The sequence below is a fragment of the Syngnathus acus genome, chromosome 1 (assembly GCF_901709675.1).
Source record: "Syngnathus acus chromosome 1, fSynAcu1.2, whole genome shotgun sequence".
Classification (NCBI taxonomy): domain Eukaryota; kingdom Metazoa; phylum Chordata; class Actinopteri; order Syngnathiformes; family Syngnathidae; genus Syngnathus; species Syngnathus acus.
In genome coordinates, this window is record NC_051087.1 from 4,866,122 (window position 1) to 4,886,315 (window position 20,194).

The 20,194-nt window shown below is 42.9% G+C and overlaps 2 protein-coding genes and 1 long non-coding RNA gene across 3 annotated transcripts; 1 reads left to right on the top strand and 2 right to left on the bottom strand.

The window, feature by feature from the left end:
- Nucleotides 1-173: 173 nt before the first annotated feature.
- Nucleotides 174-12,684, bottom strand: rab11fip4b (RAB11 family interacting protein 4 (class II) b). Its single transcript, XM_037253823.1, has 13 exons — nt 12,324-12,684; nt 7,055-7,287; nt 6,795-6,980; nt 5,206-5,340; nt 4,818-4,853; nt 3,982-4,081; nt 3,814-3,917; nt 3,575-3,715; nt 3,407-3,488; nt 3,179-3,316; nt 2,946-3,104; nt 2,073-2,216; nt 174-1,692 (listed from the first exon to the last, which is right to left on the bottom strand). The coding sequence occupies exons 1-13, from the start codon at nt 12,387-12,389 to the stop codon at nt 1,576-1,578; spliced, it is 1,641 nt and encodes a 546-aa protein (XP_037109718.1). The 5' UTR covers nt 12,390-12,684; the 3' UTR covers nt 174-1,575.
- Nucleotides 9,511-11,083, top strand: LOC119124162. The gene is made up of 2 exons (XR_005098210.1): nt 9,511-10,428; nt 10,571-11,083. It is a non-coding gene; the product is annotated as an uncharacterized LOC119124162 (long non-coding RNA).
- A 4,689-nt stretch (nt 12,685-17,373) lies between the features above and the next one.
- On the bottom strand, nt 17,374-18,510 carry LOC119121678 (spore wall protein 1-like). The gene is made up of 3 exons (XM_037249555.1): nt 18,468-18,510; nt 17,791-18,057; nt 17,374-17,609 (listed from the first exon to the last, which is right to left on the bottom strand). Exons 1-3 carry the CDS (start codon nt 18,481-18,483, stop codon nt 17,374-17,376), a joined length of 519 nt encoding a protein of 172 aa, XP_037105450.1. The 5' UTR covers nt 18,484-18,510.
- Between the last annotated feature and the right edge of the window lie 1,684 nt (nt 18,511-20,194).

Here is a 20,194-nt window from a genome sequence, read left to right on the forward strand (position 1 = left end):
CTTTGTGTACACTTGTGCAAAGTAGTTAAAACCATTAAATCCAAGAGCTGTAACCTTTCAACAACCTTCTTTTAAAAGATAATAACGGACCAGTGAAATCTTTATCGCGAGTTGTAGTTAAAAGTATTATTATATATATATACGTAAAACAGAAGAAAAAAATAGCAAAGATAATAATGTGGTATATTTTAATAGCTCCATCTGCTCCTTTAATTTCAATTCTAGAATGGTACAAACAGCCAAAGTGAAACAAAGACACACAAAAAATATAGGTACCTGTGGATAAGTTAAAAATGCTGACAACGGGCATCACTGACCTCAGATTAGGAAGACAGCTTACTAACCATAAATCAAATTTAAACTAATACGGACTTTTTCTGTGAGCAATGATGTAGAGATACAACAAATCCTTCTTTTGCATTGTTATAAAATTTTTAGACTGACAAAAACTCTAAACCTTCGCTCAGGTACCACACAATGCATTGCGCTATGCACCTACTTGAGCCATTGCGTCGTTCCTGATAATATCTGTAGAAAATAGATTCCTGAAAAAAACTAGCCAGTGGCATGTTTACAAATGTTCACTATATAATTCTAACATTTACAAGTTGGGAGAATGGTTAAGACAGAACGTAGGCTTCTTAAAACGGTCCATCCCAAGGCACAGATTGAATGTATAAACCATGCAGAGGGGAAAACAAAGCATTTGTTTTTGTGCAAGGAAGCAAAACTCAAGTTTCAGTTATTTACATAGTACAGCGTATTGTTGTCCCTTCTTACACATCAACATATTTACACTATAATAAAGTTTCACACAACTATTTGGGTTGTGTAGACATATTTTCTTTAGTACCACTTCGCATTACCAACACAAAAGTAGCAACATTCATCTTACCTTGTCACATTTTGTTGAGCTTATTATTGCCAACAGCGACGCACCTTTCAAGCATTGGGGAGATGCTAGCTAATAGCACTGCTCTAAATTCCATTTTAAAGACACTCCTCGGGCGGCTGAGCTTTCATCTCCCTAAAGTGACGACAAGTGATTAAAAAGTGCGACAGCAAATGCCACTGCCATATTTCTGGAAGACGTTCTTAAGAGGAAACCAGTATTACCTTCATTTGACTTCACCAAAAACCCTCATCTGTTGAGGTACATGACCCATTTTACTCTAAAGTCCTCCCTGACCACATTTCACAACCTTCTATGAAGACATGCCAGTATCAAACACAACATCAATCTTTTTTCTCTGGTCTAATTTCTCACAGTGCAAAACTACTGGCCGGCACTGATCGAACTGTCCCTTTCCAAATATGAAAACAGAAGACGGCTACATGCTGTTCCAGTTTTCATACCAGTGTGCACATAGTCCTGTATACAGTAGCTTTTGTCCAGTCCTAAAACACAGACGCAGTACAAAAAGATGACGCTCAAAAGTCTCAGCAGCATAACCGTCAAGTCACTCCCTTTATATGCCTGTTTCTCAATCCATAAACAGCAGGGGGCGACATTGCAGTCGTTTATGTTCCATAAGAGGAATGTTCTGTACAGTCTCTTCACACACAGAGTGACTGCTAGTTCTTTATCTCCAGGATGGACGGGTTGTGATCAAGTATGGCCAGAATGATTTTGTCCATGTACTGCCGCAGCCGCATGTTGATTTCCTCCTGCTCCTTCAGGGCTTCCATTAACTGGGGAAATATAGTAGCACAGGGCATACGTTTAAAAAGAACTCCTTGACAAGTCAATGCCGTAATTACTGGTAATTTAAATTCAGGTTTAGGCGTGACGAGTCAGCGGCGAGCTACAAATAGACCGAGTCATGATCTCTATATTGCGTAATAGCTGCACTCAGATGAGGCAAGCAGTCCTGTGCTGACTCATCTAATGCTGCTCTGCACTGCACAATAATAGATTGGCTCGACCCGCCTCAGTTTTTGGGGCAGTCCGTTTTCCAAAATGGTACAAACGCACGACACTGAATGTGGAATGAGTCACTCTACTGTAAAAAAGAACAACAATGAAGACCCTCGAATGTTTGCGAATGCTTTACAGTGGTTCCGAACGTTACCTGGTCTCTGGAGGCGTTATCTATCTCAGCAGCCAGAGACTGGGCCTTGGTCTGCGTGGCGAACAAATTCTTGGCTTCGTATAGGCTCAGGCTGAGAATCTGACCGTTCAGCTCGTCGTTCTGCTCCTTCAGTCTCTGGTTCTCCTGGGAAGCGGATAAATAGAGAAAAGTAAGTGGTACGTATTTGGGTCAGAGCGATGGAGTTGAAGCGTAAAGCGAGGTGATGAGTGTTTACCCCGCATTACCTGGCGTGTTATAAAAGCGCCATGCTGACCTTGAGAGGACCACTGATCAGTAAGTGAGCGGACGACCCCCCCACCCCCCCCCCCCCATGTATTCTTGACTTAATCATTAGTAAGGGGACTGCAGCTCTGAGCCCGGCCGGGTCAGCTGGGTCAGGTTCACGCTACTCCACTGAGATTAGTGGTTAATGGCAAATGGAGGGGGTCAAGAGGCAATTTTACCATCGAACCGAGACGGAGCGGTACCCCCGACAACCTCAGCTGCTGGAATTCAGGGGGGAGAAATTCCTGGGACATAAATCGCTACACACAGACACAAAGTATAGACATTGACTTTACTGCCAAGCATGGGATAGTGACCTATTCCTTCCTATGGGACACTTCAGTGGGAGGTTTTTCTTATTCCAGATCGCCCTTGTTTGTCTAAAATGTAAATAAGGAGTAATTGAGTCGGCCAAAATACTAAAATAGAAAATGCAGGTGGCAGAGGAAAAGAATTAAGAAAGTTACAGTGTAACAACTGTACAAAGATAATAATCCTGGAGACATGTAAAAACACAGACAGACGTTCTGTCATTGTTTACCTAACAGCAGGTTTGTACACTCACAACAAATTAGTGTCCAAGAATACCTGCTTGAGTCTCTTGACTTCATACTCCAGTTCCACCTCCCTGGTCCGACTGTTGTACTCCGACAGACTAGAAGTTGAGCTACGCCCTCGTCCAGGCTTCTCCACCTCCAGTTTGAAGAGCTGCAAGTGCTCCAGCTCTCGCCGCAAGTCTTCGATTAGCTGCACAAAAGGCGTGGCCATATGGTAAGTCACGCTCGATGATGTGAGTAGCACGGTAGATGATTGATTTGCACCTCCTGCATGGCTTCTCTCTCTTGCTGGAATTGTTGCCTGCTCTGCCGCAGTTTGTCCATCATTTTCTTGTACAGGTCCATCTCATCCTTCAGCCGCAAACTGGTGTCCTCCAGTTTATCTGTCATCCTTTGCTTCTCCTGAAATGCAATCGTTTATGTATTTTTGCAGGTATAGAAAAAGAAAATAGAACTGAGCTGATGTAAGAAAAAAAAAATATTGCCATGTACCTCGTCCAATTTCTCCGTCTGTGTCTTGAGCCTGCACATGCCGACATGCATTTCATTTTTCTCATCCTCCAGCTGCTTCACGCTAAAAGTAGAAAAACACACACAATCGTCAATCCAGGAAAGTATATAAAATGAAATGATTAAAAATAGCTTGCGTAAACTTCTCACCGGCTGTTCAGCAGCTCAATCTGCGTGTTTTTGTCTTTCTCCATCTTGTTGAAGGCCTCTCTGTGTCGTTTCAACTCCCCTTGTAGATTTTGGTTCTCACGAGTCTCCTGGTCTTTTAGCTGCTCCTCCAGCTCATTAACTCTTTGATTATTGAAACAAAACCAAAAAAAAAACCAATATTATTCCTTCATTCTGTCAAAAGCTTTGAGAACTTGCGGGCACATGCTTTTGCGCGATACCTGTGAACTAAATGAGTGTTATCCTGCTTCAATTTGGACTTGAGATCACCATTCAACAAAATTTCATTTTCCAGTTCTGCAACTTTCTTCTCCAAAGAGTTCACCTGGCAAAAGACAGAGAGCTTGATAAATGCAACGAGAAAAGAGAAAAAAAAAAAATGGCCATACCTTCTCATTGATGTCGACGTCACAAGAGTCGATGCTATCTCGGAAAAGGTCCTCGGTGCTGCCGTTGCTGCTACTCAAGTTGCTGTTGTGGAGCAGCTGCCTGCTCAAACACACAGTAGATCTCTTTAATGTGTTTGCATGGCTGAGACACGAGAAAGTCCAAGGCACGACAAATATCTCTGCGAGGAAAGCAGAATGACAGAGACCTGCACCCGAGAGCCAATGTCAGTGGTGCAAACAGAATTAAAATAGCACAGGTTGCTTTAGCGTCACAGTTTTATGTCCGGATTGACATTTCAATTGCGTTATTCGTGCCTTTAAAAGAGCAACGGCGGCCACTCATTCTCTGGGAAACAAAAGAGGAAACTAAAAAGAGGAACGGATAACGAGGGTAATAAAAGTGGAAAAGGGAACCAAAAGAGACAAAGAAAGGACAGTGCGGCCGTCAAGTGCTATATTGAATACATAGATCAGCTCTGACAGGCCATTTTCACTCTGTCACTATAACTCAATTGGTGCGGTTGGAAGAAGGCATACAAAACATCTCAGACCAACAGACAGTCTGGAGCAACGATTTTACGGCACATTCTGTTAGCCATGTCAATGCTTTTATTGGAATGAGCGGTTTACTAATTAACGCACTGTTTAAGTACAAGACTGCACGTGGTGGACGAGCGATAGGAAAGTAGTAAATACTTCAATGTGGTGAAGTTAACCAAACATTTTGCTGCCTTTGCTATTTGTTGGGGTAAAGAATCTGCACCATCGGTCCCCTCAAAAATACTCCAAAGAAATATGAGTCCCATAAAGAAAGAAAGACGTGAACGGTTTCTTACCTCCCAAATGCTGTGCTGGAAATTTTCCTGCTGGGGCTGCACCAAAAAAAAAAAAAAAAAGAGAGTGAGAGAGAGTTTTATCTGTGAATTGCCATGGAGATGTCTATCAGTTGAACGAGGCAGTAGAAAAAAACAAAACAGCAGCTGGCTCTTTAAATGAGCTGCGATAAGAGCGACACAAAAGACCAAATGTAATATAACCTTTATTTGTTCATGGGGCGGATATAAGCCAGAAAAAAAATTCCACCTACATGAATATTTACCTCATTTGAGTCTTTTCAAACTTAAACATCAAACGTTAAAATCTGCCAGCTTACTTTACAGCCTAATGATTCCAGTTGACCTCCAACATTGTACACGTGTTAAACATGACAGGGTGACCTTCTACCTGTTGGCCTTGAGATTCTTGAGACGTGCTTCCAGGTCATTGAGCAGGTTGACTTTTTTGCTGCAGTGAGTACAGTAGACGTCCACCATCTCACTCTGGAATTGTTGACGCAGCTTGCGAGGCGTCTGGCCCGCACTGTTGACACACACACACACACACACACACACGAGTGAATCTCACTAGGGAGGCTTGCGGATCTCGCACAGGACTGTCATGGAACCTTTACGCAAAAATTACATGTCAACGCGGACTCATCAATGTTCCTTTATACTTCCGAGTAACGGTACGAGACTAAAGCTCTGCGAAGCCACTTATGGTTCTAATTGTTTTTATGCCATACCTTGCTTATAATTACTCTTCCTTGACATTAGGGTGTATCTCTGAAAACGGTTCAATTGTGACAGGCGTATTGTCTACGCTGCGGTCTAAAGTCTTCATGCCAAGACGCAATCATAAAATGCAGACCTAATGGATTGTGGGGAAAACAAAGGCTGCTACAATGTAAAACCACTTCCATTCAATGGAGAGTACTTTTCACTTTTAATTTATAGCTTAAACTCACATTGGTTGTAAAGGCTTAATTGTTTGGATCAAAGTGCGCCGCAAATGTATTTACAGAGCAGTTGGTTTACTTAACTGACAATAGAGGGAGGAGACTATTAAAAGGTGAGGCCTTTCTTTGGAAGTAGTATCACAGATTAGGTCAGGTGAAACTGGAGTTTGAGAAACAAAAAAAGTAAAAAGACTTTAAAACACTGGGAAGACTACGTAATGTAGCTCCCGGGCGGATCTTAAACATGGACGTCACGACATCAATAGCACGTCAATGTGAACTAGAATGATAATTGTTCCAAAAAAAGATGCAGTTGTCACAGGAGGTCATGGTTAAAATCGTGCAGGGAATCTAAGGTGCTAGCGACGTCGTTTCACTGGACTCAAAAGTTAATGTAGATACGTGGAAAACTATGTACATGAAAGGAAGTCACTAGTACAGCGACTACATTTTTTTTCTCCCCAATTAGTGAAAGCGTGATCTTCATTCAAGGGAGCCATTTAGCTTACGCAACCTGCTACAAAATGTGGCAGTTTTTAATCAACAGGGCTTCATCCATTTGATTAAATTGCATCACTTTTGTACACTTTTGTTTTCAATTGTCCAGCCTTGCACGTTTAACCCACTTTTAAGTGCTTTCCGCAATATTGCATTCCATAGCCTCTCCCAATGTGTAATCTAAGACTTCTCCTAAATCTGAACCTCATTTAGAATATAAAACTCTCCAAGCCAGTTCACTTTATAACTTTGGTATGCGTGGAAAAATCTCAGAGTAGCTTTCTCGGCTTTAGTCTTAATCGCATTAAACAAAAGCCTCTGGTGAATATTAATGCCGTCCTGAGGGCGAAAGACACGACAGCTGCTTTTACAGTTATAAAGATAAGGTTGACAATACTGTCCGCCTCGTTCAGACTCTGAGAAATGCTCCGATACTACACACCGATACCATCTTTATTATTTGCGTATCAAGGCAACATTTTTGATACTACGAGTCTCTAAAATATTGTTTAGCATCCTGTCTACGAGTCTTTCTCACCTTGACGACACGGACGAGCCTAGATCAGAGTACCCGTTGACGCGGGTGTCGTCGTCCGGACAGGGACTGTTGGTAGCGTAGTCAGGCTCCTCTCCTTCGCCGTAGTCCTCAAACTGCTCCTCGTTCAAGGAAGCCGAGGAGCGCGTGGACAGGTCGGAAATCACGGAGTTGCTCGTGCCGCTTGTCCTGACGGCAACACAATGAAAGAATGTCGCTGAACTAAAACATCTTTCTTCACGCAAAAATGAGACGCGGCTTACTTCTCAGCAGAGAAGAAGAGATCGCCCAAGATGTCTTCTTTATTGCCGAGTCGGTCGGGCCCCTCCGAGGTGTCAGAGCCTTGGGTGCTCTCCACCGCACTGTCTCTGTCGGAATCTCTCTCCTTGCCCTCGTCGTCTTCTGCATCTCCGGAGAACAGCGGGCTGCTTGGCAAGGCGTCGGGATAAGCCCGCGTGCACATGATGACCGGAAAGTGCTGCTCGTCTTCGCTGGACTGAGAGGAACAGGATAGGAAAGAGTGAGAACGTTTCATAAGATGACTTGAACCCATCAAGTTAGAATACAGCCCATTCTTGGCAAATGAGTATTGTTGCTTTGGGTGGGCCATATTAATAAATCACATTGTAGGAAGGATTAGCTGTTCATTTGGTAAATTCTGATGGAATGTGCTTGAGGCCACCATGGGGTCTGGAGACAAGGAGGGGAGGGTGAAAAAGTCATAGGCCACAGGTCCTGCCACGTTCCATTCAAATGTTTCAATCTTGTGTGATACAACAAGTCTTAAGCTGAGCTGAAAGAAAAAACCCACAGAGACTTTTTTTTTTTTTTTTTGAAAAGGTTAGGGAAGGTGAGCCTTTTCCATTCCTGTGCTGCAATAATAGGTCGCATTTGGCTTGCATTTCCCCGGGCAGGTTTTCTGACAGTTCCTGTTTCACATGAGCGCTGCCAATACTGTTTACAACACAACCTGTGACGCAGCGGGCGTGTCGCCATCAAACAAAGTGAACACGGTGTACACTCAGTCCAAATATTACAAGTGTGGTTTGCTTTCGATAAGTATCCAACCAGCCGGTCCAATAGTTTCAGTGTCACGCTAGTCACGGTCAAGAGATGTTAAACAATGTTACTAGTTTTATTTTGATAGCTTTCTACTAATGCCTTAAATTCATGATGCATTATTGTGTAAACTAAGAACTGTCAAATCATTTGTGACGTTTGACAAGAAAGTGAAACATGTCGACTGCTACATTAGCCCAACATTCGAGCATTCACACACCGGGTGTCCAAGAGAGTCTCAAATGGGGATGATGTGAGGGAAGGTTTGAAATTTCTTTTGAAATGTGACAGTTGGGACATCCCAATTTCACACGTGCAGTGTAATTAAAATGGAAGTGTTTCTGCAAAAGTTGTTGAGTCGCTTGATACTTGTTCCATCGAAATTTGCCAACACTGGTGCGTTTCCAACTCGAGAGTGTCCAATAAAATAAAATAGGCCTGAATGAACTCCCATACAAATTAAATTGATCGGATGCAAAAGGTTTTGAATCAGTGTGAGTCAGCACAGCAAAACGGAATAATGAATGAGCTGCCTGAACAATGCAGTGAGATAGAGGATGGACAGATGGATGGTGGAGAGGGAAACAAAGATGATAACAAGGAGAGAATATGCAGCAGAATTTTAATGTGCACCGGCTTTTTTCTACATTTGTAACTCTCTTCCCCTGCATTCATTCTTTTTAGCCGCCGGGCGACCTAAATGTTGGCGACACCAAAATATTCACAAGTGCAGTTAATGCCTCGCCTCTGATGTTCTGGCCGAGCTGTCGCCGCTGGGTACTTCTGTCATCTCAAATCCATTCAAAGTGTCCGAGGGGAGGCAACAACATTTTCAAAGTGGACTTGCCCTTCTTTAGGGATTTGCAAACAGACCAAATATCCATCACGTTTTTCGATTAATTTCAGAAAGAAGTGATTCTACATTTTCAATGTCCCCACCTCATTTGAATAATTTTTAGAATAGAAGAGATCTTTATTGTCATTGAAGATTTCTCAGCAAAATGAAAATATTTTAATACCAAAACCACAGTTGATAGTAAACATAAACGCAATTAAAGTTCATATCCTCATTATAAGCCCTTCCCGAAGATAACTGATAGCATCAATGGCTAGTGACACTCAAATCACATTACTGTGATGAATGTGGAATCATTTTATTTAATCATTGCTCGTGTTGTCTTCCGCCATAAAACTCAAAAAAGTCGCCAAGCGTGTGTAAGACACAAAATACAGTAAAGGGCAAAGTCCATGCTCCTGCCAAATTCCAGGAGAACATTATAGTTGATTGTTAAACACAGCATGCTAAGTTGGAGATCAACGACTGCCCCCCCCCAAAAAAAATATACTTTGTCTACTACTTTGTTAAATATTTTACTCGTTCCACGCAGAGGAAGTCATGACTCATATTTTCTCATCAGTTTGTTCAAACTGACAGAACTCAATATGGTAAACGTAGTGACTCATAACTCTTTGAATTTAAATGACCTTCTTTTCCTCCTTCAACTGTAAATGTTTATTTTCCAATCTGGTGAGTAATATAGCCACGTGGAAACATTTTGACATATGGCGAATGTCAGAAGTAGTCTAGGACAGATGTCACACAAGAGATATTTTCAAATAAAAAAACTCAGTCTGGGTTTGAAAAAGAACGTTTGTGACCTCAGTCCCGGAACCTTTCTGACACACCTCAGCTGCATGCAGGTATACAAAGAGTTTTGTTGTGTCCGCACAGTTGTCAGACACACACAGGCATTTGCTTGTGTCCAACAGACACACACAGGTAGTGTGTCTTGGATTACCAGGAATGTTGGATAGAGCAAAATGGAGGGAGGCCAGAGATTTTTTTTCTGCAGGATTGGCGTAGCAGCGCCTAAACTCACAAAGCAAGATATTTCCGCGTATGTTGGCAGAAAGCCACTGTTTGATGACAACAACAACATTTGATGAATGGTAACGTCTATGCCAGCGTCTGGTGTGACATGGCAGATACTTGTGGTACAACGACAATTGCTTTCTACACAACATGGTGTGTGTCTCGGGTGTCAACACTTGTCATCCCATTCATGCCTTTCCGCTATTCTTGGTCAAACTGCCACCATTGCACCTTTGTTAGGAAGCTGGGAAACGTGCGGGTTTAATTCGACCCCGAGCAACCCAGTCTTTTGTGTTCAGCGGATGACGCACCAAACGATTTATTGAAAGGCCCGGCGATTATTAGTGGGATGGCCACTATTTGACACAAACCGAGCGCAACCGAGGCCGAGGGTGCGGAGTGGCCGTTAAACAAGGAAAACCTGATCCTGATCCACAGACCGAAAGTGAGAAGTCGTCCTGACAACTTTGTGACTGATCAAAAGGGAGTTCTAAGTCACATTTTGGAATTCAAATTATAAAGGTACATTCCAAGCCTTCCTTCAACTTTTGGTAAATGTTTCAACATGCAACTGATTTTCAAACACGACTTTGGTCAATCTGACCAAACTTTCTGGGTTGCTGTTATATACAAAACAAGGACCCACGATTCAAGGACGGTTCGATTTGTGTAACGATTCGTTATGATGCGGCTAAGTTCTCCCGGGTGAGTAAATGACTGCTCTCCTCTTTCTAACTGAAGTGACGTTAAAGTGTGACTCAACAAAGCATACGGGATTGGTGTGCGTGTGTTAAGTCCATTTGTTCCCAGGGTGACGCCGACCTGTTGAACTCTTTATTGTTTACAGACTCACAACATGGACGCTTGAAATCAACGCGGACAAGGCACAATGAAATTTCATACGAAACAGACAAGTTTGTTGTTGGCCTGGAAATAGCACAAAGATGTTTTTTTGGGTGGTGAGGGGCTGTTTTCACATCAACCTTACAACTAACATTTTTTTCTGGCATCACCCAACGATGAGGAATCCAAAGTGATGATGACGGATTCTAAAAGCGATGACCAAATTAAACATTCAAATGCAAAAGAGCAAACAGATGCCACTCAGCTCTACATCCAGGAAAGTTTGAAAGAGATAGCGGCCCAAATAGCTGAGGTTCTATCATCATATCAATTGTTCAAGGCTGCCGTCTTGATAGCCGAAGCATTTGGCGTCCTCGTTGAGAAGTCACGGTGACAAGAAGCGAAGGGGAAACCGATCTTTTTCTTCTTCGTTATACATTTTATGGCTGTTGTCCGAAGCGATTTATAATCCGAAAAATACGGTACACATTCTTCTTGGAATAACTGAATGTTTTTGTGTATAAGTCTCATTTGTTTCGTGTGAAGAATATTCTTCTCTCGCAGTTTTATTCTGCCAGGTGACATAAAAGGAGATTGTGAGAAAGGAAGGACCGTTTTAACTCCAGATTAGCCCCATTCATCCACTACAGCTCAGTAGAGTGAGGTAATCTAGTTATTCAATTGCGTGTACGGTCGGGTCATTTGTGGCTTGAATAGCTTGTTTCGGGGGACTATCAAAATACAATATTGAGGGTAGTAATCTCATTTGACAGGGGAATACACCCAAACAAGATGACTAGAAGAGAAGAACAAAAAGAACTAACAAGAGTGTTTTGTATGACGCGGAGTAAATCTCATTATGTAACAGCCAGTCCGGCACCTGGAGTATTCCACACGTTACATGTTGCTATTGACAATCACACGGCAACTAACTTACGTCACTATTCTACTTTTGGACTAATTTGTGATTATCACTTGCACAGCCATGTGTGAAGTCCAACATTTACGTGATCTGGTACGGTCTACGGGATTTCATGGGATGTAGTGATAAAAATAACTAAATAAATAAACCATTAACCTTTTCCTTTTAGTTGTTTGTTATTTCAGACAGTCTTTAGACCCATAAAGATTACCAGGGATGTCTGATATAACGGGAGTAATAAAATTAAGCATAGAACATCAATTAAAACGATACGGGCAACGTTTGAGTGATTAAGTAAAAAGATGTGCTTTGAGCCTGGAGGACAAACACAAATGAAAGCTGAGGTCAGATAATACGAGTACCAGATATTAAGGATGGGCCGCTAAATGAATGACAAATACGTCACGCATTTGGCTCATAAATGTGTTAATCCAACTCCCACCTCAACCGTTTCTGATACACCATGAGCATTTGTTCAGTGAAATGTGTTTGGCATTTGGAGCTACAATCCTACGGCCCAGAAAAATGCTTCTAGGTGGTCTGCATGAGGCCCACGGGCCATAGGTTTCCCACCTGTACACGTTTTCAAGTACGACTTTTGTTTGGTTAGTTTTGATCTGTTACTATCTTGATATCTTTTTTACTTTCGTCCGGGGAAAAGACAACAAAGTGTCGCGTGATGTTTTGGACACCATTTACCATTTAAAATACTAATAATGCGACGAATTCAAGTAAAACGAGAGCAACCTGCTGAGAATTTTACGAACCACTCTAATACAACAATAATAGAAAGAAAGAAGAACCCTTTATTTGGAAGAAAAGAAAATGGCCTCACCTCGCTTCCACCACCATCCACGGCCCCCCTTCTGGTGCCAGACAGACCTTCATCCGCCGAAGTCATCCACTCGCTCCGGGTGTCAAGTGTGGGTACGTCGCTCCTCCGTCTCCGTTCAGCGGCTGTCACAAGAACAGGTGCTTCCGTCGTCTACTCGCCTCAGAACCTTCGCCAAAAGTCCAAAGGCCGCGTCGCTGCAAGTTGAAGTATTCCGCTCAGGGCTAAAATAAACTCGCTCTCTTCTTTAATCGCACACACAAGGGCCGAGAAGGAAGCTCACGCGGCGGCGGTGGTGTCCCCTGAGTGAGTCGCTTACACGGGTTATTTGGTTCTATGGACGGCCCCTCCCTCCTCTCCTCCTCTGTGTGGGAAGTTGAGCGAGAGCAGCGGTCGTGTTTCGTTGCTAGGTAACTGTCTATGTAGGCGGGGCTTATAGGTTCCGCCTACTCGGGCCAGGTTTGCATATAAAACCCCGCCCCCTTGGCCTGTGTGGCCCGTGAGAGAGAACCGATTGTTCAAGGGAGCACAGGGAGTCTGCTGTGATGCAGAATTTTGGACAAAGATGGATCACAGTGAGAAAGAAGTCAGTGGGGATCCCGAGACAATTTATATTATGCTTCAGGAATTCCAATAGTCGTTTATAAAGAGTTTGCGGGCAAAAACAGTCGGAATTAATCACAATCCGAAATTTTCCTTGATGAATCTTCCGCACATTTCTCGCATGTTATATTTGCATAGGTATGCTACTAATAGCGACTTTTACATCATGTCTTCAAGACTTTCCAAAAATCTCCAGGCCACTTTCGCAATTGTTTACATATACGAAGGACTTGCTGGTCTGAAATGGTCACGTTTCAAACGTTTGGGTCTGTCTGGAAAATGTTGAATCATTCAAATCAAAACTTAATTCAATATGACAACTGATTTTGAACAAGTGCTTTCATTTGAGTTTGGCTGCGATACATCTGCTCATGCGGCATCTGAATTGACCTGATTTCGGCGGCGCCGCATAACAACACAACAGGCAGAAGAATTGGTCTCATTCCTGCAACCAGGTCAGTGATGATAACAATTACAAACCAGTGGTGAGTAGTTGTTTGTTTATGTGCTGTTTAATGGATGTACTATGGATTAATGGCTGACCTGCTCCTTTCCCTTTGCAACGCATTTGCAATTCTAATCATGTCCGTGTGACACACAGTGACTGTTGAAGGTGGCTCAAGCTACAATCCAAAGAAGTCAGCTATTCCTACTTGTAGATCAATTAAGACTGAGATCAAGAGAGTGAACCAAGTTCAGCTGAGACAGCACAAAGGGGATTCTCCAGCCACCGCTGCTGCGGCAAGATGAATGACGTAGCAACCCGAGAGGGTGGGGGAGATGGAACCAAAAGGGATACACTTTAAACAGCAGTGAATTTTGAGGCCACTTATTTGGGCCAACATTCTGGTGCAGACGTACGTGTAGCAAAAGCCATTACTACTACGACTTGCGAGGATCTTGATGTTGCTGGATGTTGTGAATTAAAAAACACTTTTTTTCCTGTGACGTGGTCACTCTAGGTGGCACGTGAGCCCAATTCAAACAATGCATGCCTTAGGAGGGGATTTGGGAGGGGTTGACACACTATTGTGAAAGTTGAGGTATCTTGCACGAGTGACTTGGTTTCGTAAGATTCCTGCAAAGCAGCATGGTTCACTATAGCAACAGATGCCCATTTTTGGCCCACGACTGTCTATGCCTGCCTTTTATGTCATATTGTCACAACTGCATAATAGATGTTCACTACTGTGCTCACTTGCAACAAACTTGAACCTTTTATGAGTGGAAAAATAAGATAACATTTTTATAAGGGAATTATTGTATGTTTTTGCACGGGTGGGTGGGGGTGTTGTGCGTGGTCTCAGGGTGAATGGTTGATGTTTGCGTTCATTAGCAGTCCTCCCGTATAGCTCAATAGTTACAGGACAATTGTGCCAGCTCGGCGGCGTTGTCCTTGATTGTCATTGGTGGGGCTCCGCAGGGCCTTGCCTACAGTTCAGCCTGTGTGTGTGTGTGTGTGTGTGTGTGCGTGTGTGTGTGTGTATAAGTGTGTCACGCCCATTAATCAACTAAATGTACATGAACTTTTATCAGATTGTCTCTTGTGTTCTTTCTCTTTATCCAATGCTTATCTTTTTAAACTTTGGTCTCTTTTCAAACGCGTCGCATTCCATCAGGCAGCCTTATCGTGTTCACTCATATTATTCAGAAAAGCTAGACCCAAAGTGGCAGGCAGCAAGAAACATTTCAGGGATATATTTTGGAATTGCATTTGAACACTTTACAATTCAGACAGCTGTACGACAGACGAGAGTTCTCCTGAATTAAATTCCAAAGCGACATTGCTACTAAAGGCCCGCCGTTAGCGGATTTGACAGAAGGCCGCAGTGCCAACGCTGCCGCGTGGACGACAAGAAAACGAGGCAATCGAAAAGACAGATCATCATGTGCTATCACATCCCATCGCTCCAGATGCTTCACAGCCTGACACGGCATCACGTAACATTTCCACTCATGTCGATGGTGCTATCGGTCAAATGGCGGCTAGTCGTTGCACTGGAAAGCTTCTCATGAGGCTTTTCTGCAAGCCTAATTTGCATAGTCTTCTTCCACGGACTACCAATCGGTAGCGCAGGTCGCCAGGCATTTTCTAGCGAAATCCGTTTTTGGGGGGGGGAAATGAATGCGTCGACTGCTGATTGCATAATCTTTTGAATGAATCACCTCAAATAACTGACTGGTGGGGGTGGGGGGTGGCCAAGCCCTCCCCTCTTGACCTCGCCTCCCTCCCCGCCTCCCCACCCAATTCGTTTCCCCTCCCAATTGTTTGGGTGGGGGCCGTCCCAATTGCTTGGGTCAAATCCAATTCCCTTCACATCTGACTTGGACACACACACGGCAAGTTCTCCCTGAAAAAAAGGTTTCTTTTCAAAGCTGTGGCCTCAAATGAAGTGAAATGATAATTTACAGTTGTTGTTTCGTGTTCCTTGTTGCAAGTCAAGAGACAAAGCAGCTAGTGACGGTGTTGCATTTCAACCACAGTGAATATTTCAAGAGCACTGAAAGTTATACCAGTCGGTAGTAAAAAAAAAAAGAAAAAAAAAAGCCCCTTTGGCTCACTAAACCTCTCTCGCTCCAACATTTGACAATCAAATGACGCAAACAGTTTTATGGCAACTAAAGAGATTTTGTCGTCTATATTGAATTATTCCATAGACCCAATATAGACGTCAAAATTAGGTATGCACATAGACGACAGGTCTAATAGACATCTATGATGGCTCAGTGGGTAAAATAATCCATATTTGTTACGGGGTCGACTTGATAGTCACAGAGGATGAAAATACTCGAGAGTAAAATATTTGAGTCAGGATACCTTCAGTTCTATCTGCTTTTATCATTGATTGCATGTAGCAATAAAATTCAGACTTGGCAAAAACTCACTTTATCAAACTACGCTACGCCGTGTGCGTGATGCCGTAAATAATTAACAACTAATAAACAAACGTATTTCAATTTATTTATTTCAATTTATTGATTTCATTTTGTGATTGATGCAGAAATTGAAAACGCGACCCTCATGAGCGATTCAGAAATCGGATGGATGGATGGATGGATGGATGGATGGATGGATGGATGGATGGACGGACGGATGGATGCATGGATGAATGCATGGATGAATGGATGGATGAATTTAAACCGATATATGTACTATTTAAAAGTTAATAGAGCCGCGCCCACGGACAAATCAAGATTGCTTTTCTAACAAAGCAAAACGTAAATGGATCGTCTCACACGGACTGGCTGTTGAGGGAACGTGTGCAGTAACACTGCCACCTTGTGGCCAGTAGTTTTAGTGCAGTAATTCAATGCATTGGAATGAACTGCGCTCAGGTTTTGAAACGGTTTTCTCGAGCTCATTTCCCCCCTCTCATAAGGCTAATCTGGCACTCGAACAGGGGTGTGTTGACTTTTTATATGCACTGTATGCCGCTTGGAAGAAAAAAAAAATTATTTGTAAATATTTGATAGTTGGCCCTCAGAGGATTACTTCAAACACTAAAATGGGAAAAGGGTTCTCCACTTGTGCTCTAAATGAATCTCTAGATAATAACTAAAAGTGCCATCCACTTAAGGGATGCTTTGGCAAGGCAAACAATACTGTGAGGATGCACTACGAGCGGCATACTCAAAATGAATGAAAATGATCTCTGCGATTGGCTGGCAGCCAGTTCAGGGTGTCCCCCGCCTACTGCCCGATGACGGCTGGGATAGGCTCCGGGGACAGAGCGGTACAGAAAATGGATGGATGGATGGAAATTCCAACAAAGTCATTCGTCAAGCCTCACAGGAATTTTCCTTTGGATCGCACCAAAACTCAATTTCGCTCCTAGCCACGTGTGAATGAGCTCAGACCAAACAAGGATTGATCGTTTCATTGATTATAGGGGGGGGGGAAAGCAAAATGCGCCTACAGTGGCAAATCTAAGCTTAATAAATGCACCTACAGTGGCAAATCTAAGGCAAATATTAATTACATGCGCCTACAGTGGCAGATCTCTCTAAATGTGCCTATAGTGGCAAAGGTTAAGGATTACATTCGCAGAATCGAAATTCAACTTCACCCCTTGCCATGTATGAATGAGCTCATTCAGAACAAACAAGGATTGATCATCATTTTATTAATTATAGGGGGGGGGGGGGAAGAACAATCGAGTTTGATAAGCAAAAGAAGCATTATCAATCGAGAGCAAAATGCGCATACAGTGGCAAACCTAAGCCAAAAATTAATGATTAAATGCGCCGACAGTGAGCGGCAAAGGTAAGCTTAATCAACGACTAAATACGCCTAGTGGCAAAACTGAACTAAATGCACCTACAGTGGTAAATGGAAGCTTAATCAATGCCTAAATGCGCCTATAGTGGCAAATCAACGGCAGAATGCATGCAGTGGTCAATCAATGGCTGGCGGTCACTTTTTCTCCCTCCGCCTTCGGCTTGCTGTCTTCTAGGCGGCCAGCTGAAGCAGCAGATGCACCAGGGTGACCGTCACCAGCAGAGCAGGTGAGTAGGACAGGCCGCCGACGCCGCCGCCGTGATCGCCGGCGCCCTTGCCCGTGCCCTTGCCCTCGCCCAAATTGACTTGGTCAGTGCCGCTGTTACTGCTGCCGCCGCCGCCGCTGTTGTCCTTGCCGTTCTCAGTTGACTCCTTTTTGGCGCCGCCCGCATTGGTTCCTGACACACCTGAATGGGAGAATGGCAATTGGAGAAGGTCAGGTGGCAACGTTTGAACTTGCCGCACACTTTTGCGCGCAGTACTGCGAGTGCGGTTTGTAAAACAAAAAGTGCTGCTGAATGGGCTTGCTTATTGGTTGGTTTCCACTGCCAATGAAATGCAAAATGTTTTCGGGTCAATCAAACTCACCCGGAATGTTGACGGTGAAGGACTCTTCGTCGGCAGCGTTGTAGCTGGCCGTGTAGGTTCCCGCGTCGTTTGCTACCAGGTTGGTGATCCTCAGCTTAATGTCATCTGTTCCGCTTTTGACGTATTTGACACCGGTAAGAGGTTTGTTGTCCTTCTTCCAGACGACCTTTTTGGTAGCTGTGCTTCCGACTTTCAATACGAGGTCTTTGTTCAGGGTGCCCTCGCACGTCTTGGGTGTGGCACTGTTGCCCGTGCAGATTGGCGCCACTGCCAGCACAAGAAAAGCACAAGTGACCAAAGGGAAAGAAATGGTGCACAAGAAGTGGCAAGCGGCTTGCCTTGGACGTCGAACACTTCTGGCTTTGCGAGGCCGCCTTCCGCGGCCGTGTACTCTCCCTCGTCCCCGGCTGCCAGATCCAGGATCGTCAGGGGAACGTTGTTGGGGGCAGGCAAGGTGTACTTATCTCCACTAACGGGGACGGTTCCCTTCGTCCAGTCGACCTCCTTTGTAGCAGTGGTTGTTGAGATCTTCAATTGGAGCTCTCCACCCTGCTTGCCCTTGCATGTCACCGTTTCAGACTGCTTGCCCGTGCAGACTGGTACCACTGCCAGCACAAGAAAAGCACAAGTGACCAAAGGGGAAAGAAATGGTGCACAAGAAGTGGCAAGCGGCTTGCCTTGGACGTCGAACATTTCTGGATTTGTGAGGCCGCCGTCCGTGGCCGTGTAGGTTCCCTCGTCGCCTTCTTGCAGTTTCAGGATAGTCAGTACTTTTTTGTTGCTAGGATCGAACTGAGACTTATCAGTGTCTGCCACAATTGGAGTAGTTCCTTTCTTCCATTTGACAAGCTTGCTAGCTGTGCCTGCGATTGTCAATTTGACGGTTTCGCCCTTCTTGCGCTTGCACGTCACAGCTGAGCCACCAGTGTTGCCCTTGCATTCGTCTGTTGTCTGCACTGTTGCCAGCACTACAAAAGCAGAAGAGGGCAAAGTATATCATCACTCACTCACTCTGGTCTGGTCTGTGTGCAAAGTACACATTTGAGGAAAGACTGTTAGACGCTATTTGCCGTTTTCATTTCTGAATATTCCTTTAGCCATTGTCAATTGTTGTCTTTGTTATGTTACTTTTTGGTTTGCGAGAGAAAGAGTTGGCACTGGCCCCAAACAGTAATCCGCTATTAATAAGACCAAATTTAATTCACCCTTCTTGTTTGTTCCATGAGCGGTTTGAAATGTTTGGTTTTGGACAGGCTTTCTTTGAACCAAAGATAACATTTTCATTCCCTGGCAATGAAAGTGGTTTGAAAGGTTTTGTTTGAAATAGGCTTTGTTTGAAACCAAGATAACATTTTGTTTATATTCAAAATACGCATGTTTAAAAAAAATCAGAATTTATTCTTAATTGCAAGTGGTTTGAAATGTTTCTTTAAATAGGCTTTCTTTGAAACCAAGGTAACATTTTGAAAATATTCAAACCACGTCATGATCGGTTTGAAAATGGAAACTGATTCCCTTTGTTGGAAAAAAAATTCTTTAGAATGTATACGGTTTGCAATGAAAATGGTTTTAAATGTTTTGTTTTAAATGGGCTTTCTTTGAAACCAAGGCAACACTTACAAATGTGATTTCCTTTGTTTAAAAAAAAATCGGAATTCATTCTTAACAGTGTATACCGTTTGCAATCAAAGTTTCCATGAGTGGTTTTGAATGTTGTTTTTTCTTTAAAAAGGCTTTCTTTGAAATCAAGGTAACATATTTTATCTATAGTCAAAAAACGCCATGTTCCGTTTGAAAATGCAAAATGTGATTTAATTTTTTTTTTTTTAAAAAGTCGGAATTCATTCTTAACAGTGAATACCGTTTGCAATCAAAGTTTCCATGAGTGGTTTTGAATGTTGTTGTTTTATTTAAAAGGCTTTCTTTGAAATCAAGGTAACATTTTGATTATCTGCAGTCAATAAACGCCATGTTCCGATTGAAAATGCAAAATGTGATTGCCTTTCATTTTTTTTTAAAAATCGCAATTCATTCTTAACAGTGTATACCGTTTGCAACGAGTGGTTTAGAAGTTTTTTTTTTTTAAAGGCTTTGTTTGAAATCAAGGTAACATTTTGATTAACTACGTATATTAAATAAAAAACACCACGTTGTTTCAAAATGCAAAATGTGATTCCTTTAACTGTTGGGGAAATCAAGTCTGAATTAATTCTTTTTAAGAGTATACCGTTTGCACATATATACATTTTTTAAATAGGCTTTCTTTGAAATCAAGGTAAAGTTATCTATCTTCAAAAAGCGCCACGTTCTCTTTAAGAATGCAACATGGATTTCAATGTGTTAACAAAAATCCGAATTTATTCTTTATAGTGTATAAGTGAAGAGCTGTGGCAGAGAAAAAGCA

Coding starts and splice junctions, on each gene's coding strand:
- rab11fip4b (XM_037253823.1), bottom strand. CDS start 12,389: ATGACTTCGGCGGATGAAGGTCTGTCTGGCACCAGAAGGGGGGCCGTG. Junction 3,489..3,574: donor ATTGAGCTGCTGAACAGCCG/GTGAGAAGTTTA, acceptor TTCTACTTTTAG/CGTGAAGCAGCTGGAGGATG. Junction 3,105..3,178: donor AGAGAGAAGCCATGCAGGAG/GTGCAAATCAAT, acceptor CCTTTTGTGCAG/CTAATCGAAGACTTGCGGCG.
- LOC119121678 (XM_037249555.1), bottom strand. Junction 17,610..17,790: donor CTTCACCGTCAACATTCCGG/GTGAGTTTGATT, acceptor TCTCCCATTCAG/GTGTGTCAGGAACCAATGCG.